This window comes from Charadrius vociferus, unplaced genomic scaffold, assembly GCF_000708025.1.
Source record: "Charadrius vociferus isolate BGI_N301 unplaced genomic scaffold, ASM70802v2 scaffold436, whole genome shotgun sequence".
Classification (NCBI taxonomy): Eukaryota; Metazoa; Chordata; class Aves; order Charadriiformes; family Charadriidae; genus Charadrius; species Charadrius vociferus.
This window is the reverse complement of record NW_009649187.1, coordinates 4,633,709-4,636,921: the sequence shown is the minus strand read 5'-3', so window position 1 is coordinate 4,636,921 and position 3,213 is coordinate 4,633,709. Positions and strand designations below refer to the sequence as shown.

The window sequence follows — 3,213 nt, the reverse complement described above, 5'->3', positions numbered from 1 at the left end:
AAAAATAATGCGGTTTTGACTGAGTAGCTGCAGGTGTCTTTTTTTTTTTTTAAAAAAAAAAAAAAAAAAAGCTAGACAAATAGACTCAGAAGTGGTAGTAAATTATTTATCTGGATCTTGTCCAAAGCCTTTTGAAGTTGATGGGAGTCTTTCCACAGCAAGCATTGGACTGGAGCCCAAAAAGCAGATGTAGCTTGGACAGCTTCCCTTTGCCACAGAGAGGGGTGGACTGGGAGGTCAGGTCTTGTAATCATAATTTCTTGGCCTTCCAGCTGAGTCTATTACAAAGTCTATTCCTTCACTCTGGCAACAGCCTCGGACTCAGATCAGACTTCACCTGCAGATTTACCCTCAGTGTTTACCTTCACCGCCTGTGTTTTGGAGATGAGCTGTCTTCTGGTACAAAGAGGACCAGACAAGGCTAATTTAGTGAGAACGAGCTCCTAACCCTCCTCCTGAGTTTGTAGCATGTTGTCTGATTCTGTTTGGGGGGATATTTTGCTGTTGTTTGTGGATAGAGGTCTTTGATCAGCAAGGATTCTTGTTGGGCATCAGAGCTAAAGCACTTGAAAGGGCGTCTGAAAAACCTGAAGGAAAACTAGTTTTGACTTTTCTAGAGTGTAAATCTTCAGCAGAAGAGCTAAGAGAAATCCCAGCTGGCCAGGCTTCCACAGCCTGCTGTGTAAGACCTGGCACTGCCATTGAGTGCAGTAGGACCGTTCCAGTTAGGTTGAAACCTGTTATAGAAAACATGTAAGGAAGGTTTATACACAGCTGTGGCCTCAACCTTTGCTAGCTACAGACAACGTCATACTTTGTCTACCTGGACTGCAATGATGGTCTCTTGTAATGATGGGTGCTGTCTTGAAGGTCTTGCAGGCAGCATCTGACACAGCATCTGCTGGAGAATGGGGAACTACAGCTTTTCTGGGTTGAGACCCTGAGAAGCTGACAAGTAATTGTCCTGGATTTGGATACTTATTTTTTGCTTGGGTGAACGGGACCTTTCTGGCATGCAAAGTGTGGTGTATTTGAGGGATGTTTTGTTTCTATTTCAGGCTCTCAAGAAGAGGGCGAACCATCATATTTTCTATCCATCAGCCCCGCTATTCCATATTCAAGCTGTTTGACAGTCTGACATTACTAGCTTTGGGAAAGGTGCTGTACCATGGTCCTGCGAAGCAGGCTCTGGAGTACTTTAGTTCTATTGGTAAGTCTTCCGTGCTAAGAGCAAAGGCAACTGGCTAATGAGTTTAATCTGTGGGTAGGTTCTTACCCTCGCACTGGATAACAGTCCTGTGCTGTTTTATCACTAGACTACTAGAGGCTGTACGCATATAGTCTGAATAGTGTCATGCTAGAACAGGAAAAAAAAATTATAAAAATGAAATTTTTCAGATGACACAGAGCATGGTGGTCTCCTGCCTTTATTTTGCCTTGCATCAGGTCAAAAACTCAAAATCCCTTGGGCATTTAGGATCATGATGCACAACAGGCAAGGTGATGCTTGTAGTTCTACCAGGCCTAGGTGGCAGACCCAGTGGATTTTGAACCACAGCCTGCAGATTGGCAGCGATCTGTAGGGGCTGATCCACAAATCTGCTCTATTCTGAATGGAGGTGGGTGACTGAGAGGACAAAATCACAGTGTGTCTAAAGATGGGTTAATAATTGCACTGTTGTGTGGCTGCCCCCTCTCCAAGTAAGTAGGGTGAGGGTTTCTGACTATACTGGAGAGAGAATGTGGAGTGAAATTCCAATCGAGTCTAGATGCAGCCGTGGACACATTGGATTGTAAGCTTTCCCTGGCTTTAAGGGAGATGCTTTAACCAATCTCATTATTTCTACTCCTCCTTTTAGTATCCCACCTCCCTTCCTTTCTCACAGGAATGCTATAGAATAAGCATCCTGGCTCTTTTTTTTTTTCCCCTTTCCTCCTCATCCCATAGCTTATTATAAGCTATAGTGTACATCCCATAGCGTATTATAAGAAGCTGCTCTTGGACAGCCATTCCTCTTCCTTGTGACCAAGGAAACACAAGCAAGAACTGAGCTTCTAGAGCAAGCATCTGAGGCTGCAGAGCAGATGTCCAGCAACTTTTACTGAGGAACTGTGTATCTTTCAGAGTGGGATGTGGTTGAACAGTACTGAGAAGGAGGCAAGAGTTGTCCATGCTGAGCGGTGCAGAAGCAAGTTACAGATTTCTCCTCACCTGAAATCAGTGGAGAATATGCAACTTTGAAGCTCTGTATAGATACCTCAGATTCACCATCTCCTAAATCCTGTCCATTCTACTGCTGTAAACTAATGCTCATGGAAAGCAGTGAAGTTTTCTTATAACAGGGCTGAGGAAGAGTGATATAGTATTAGACCTGACATTCCAAGTTGTGCTCTGTGCAATACAAACACGTTGCATATGGGGTTTTTTGGTGTTTTTTTTTTTTTTTTTTAAGGATATGAATGTGAACCCTTCAACAATCCAGCTGACTTCTTCCTTGATATCATAAATGGTGATTCAACTGCTGTGGCAGCAAGCAAGGAAGATCACAGACCTGTGGGCACAGAAAAAGGTAATTTGTGAAGGTGAAATCCACTGTTGGCTGGTGTAGAAGGGAAGTTGTATGTGGTGATGACAAGCTTTTATTCTCTGGGTTTCCTCCAGTCTAAGGGCACTTCATTACCTTTTTATTTTTCCTACTAATAGATATACTTTGCTTTGGGCTTCTTTAAAGAGCTCAGAAATCCTATAGAAGGGATTTTTTTTTTCTTCCTTCAGTAATATAGAAGAGCAATGATACATGCCAGTAATTTACAAAACCTATGTGGGAAAGACTGAAAAACTAGAATTGCTTGGTCTCAAGAGAACTGACAGAAGACGGAAGTTTTCAGTCACATAGGAGGCTGCTGCAGAGAAGATGGGGTAGATAGGCTAAGGAGTAATGGATTTACAGGGCGGTGAGGCAGACTGGAACTAGATTAGAGAACAAACTCTCTAACAATATAGTGAGTGAAATGTTTGGAAATATGTATTTGGGGATGCTGTAGCATATCCGTGACTTATTATAAGGGAACAGTTTTCATAATGGTGCTTTTTGGGGATGGGGAAATGGATTAGAGCAAACACTGATTTCCCCAAAATTCAGTGAAACGAAGGTTTTCTGGTGCCTCATTCTAAGAATATGGCCATTTTTGTGCCACAAAGAACCAGCAGAT

The 3,213-nt window shown here is 42.7% G+C and overlaps 1 protein-coding gene across 2 annotated transcripts in view; it reads left to right on the top strand.

Annotated features, from left to right (window-relative positions):
- The window catches only part of LOC104289738 (ATP-binding cassette sub-family G member 2-like), a 16,653-nt gene that overhangs the window by 5,733 nt on the left and 7,707 nt on the right, over positions 1–3,213 (top strand). For both annotated transcript variants that reach the window (XM_009888737.1, XM_009888738.1), the window contains exons 6-7: positions 1,059–1,210; positions 2,454–2,570. In XM_009888737.1, the coding sequence (XP_009887039.1) occupies positions 1,059–1,210; positions 2,454–2,570 (269 nt within the window). The remainder of the gene's footprint in view (positions 1–1,058; positions 1,211–2,453; positions 2,571–3,213) is intronic.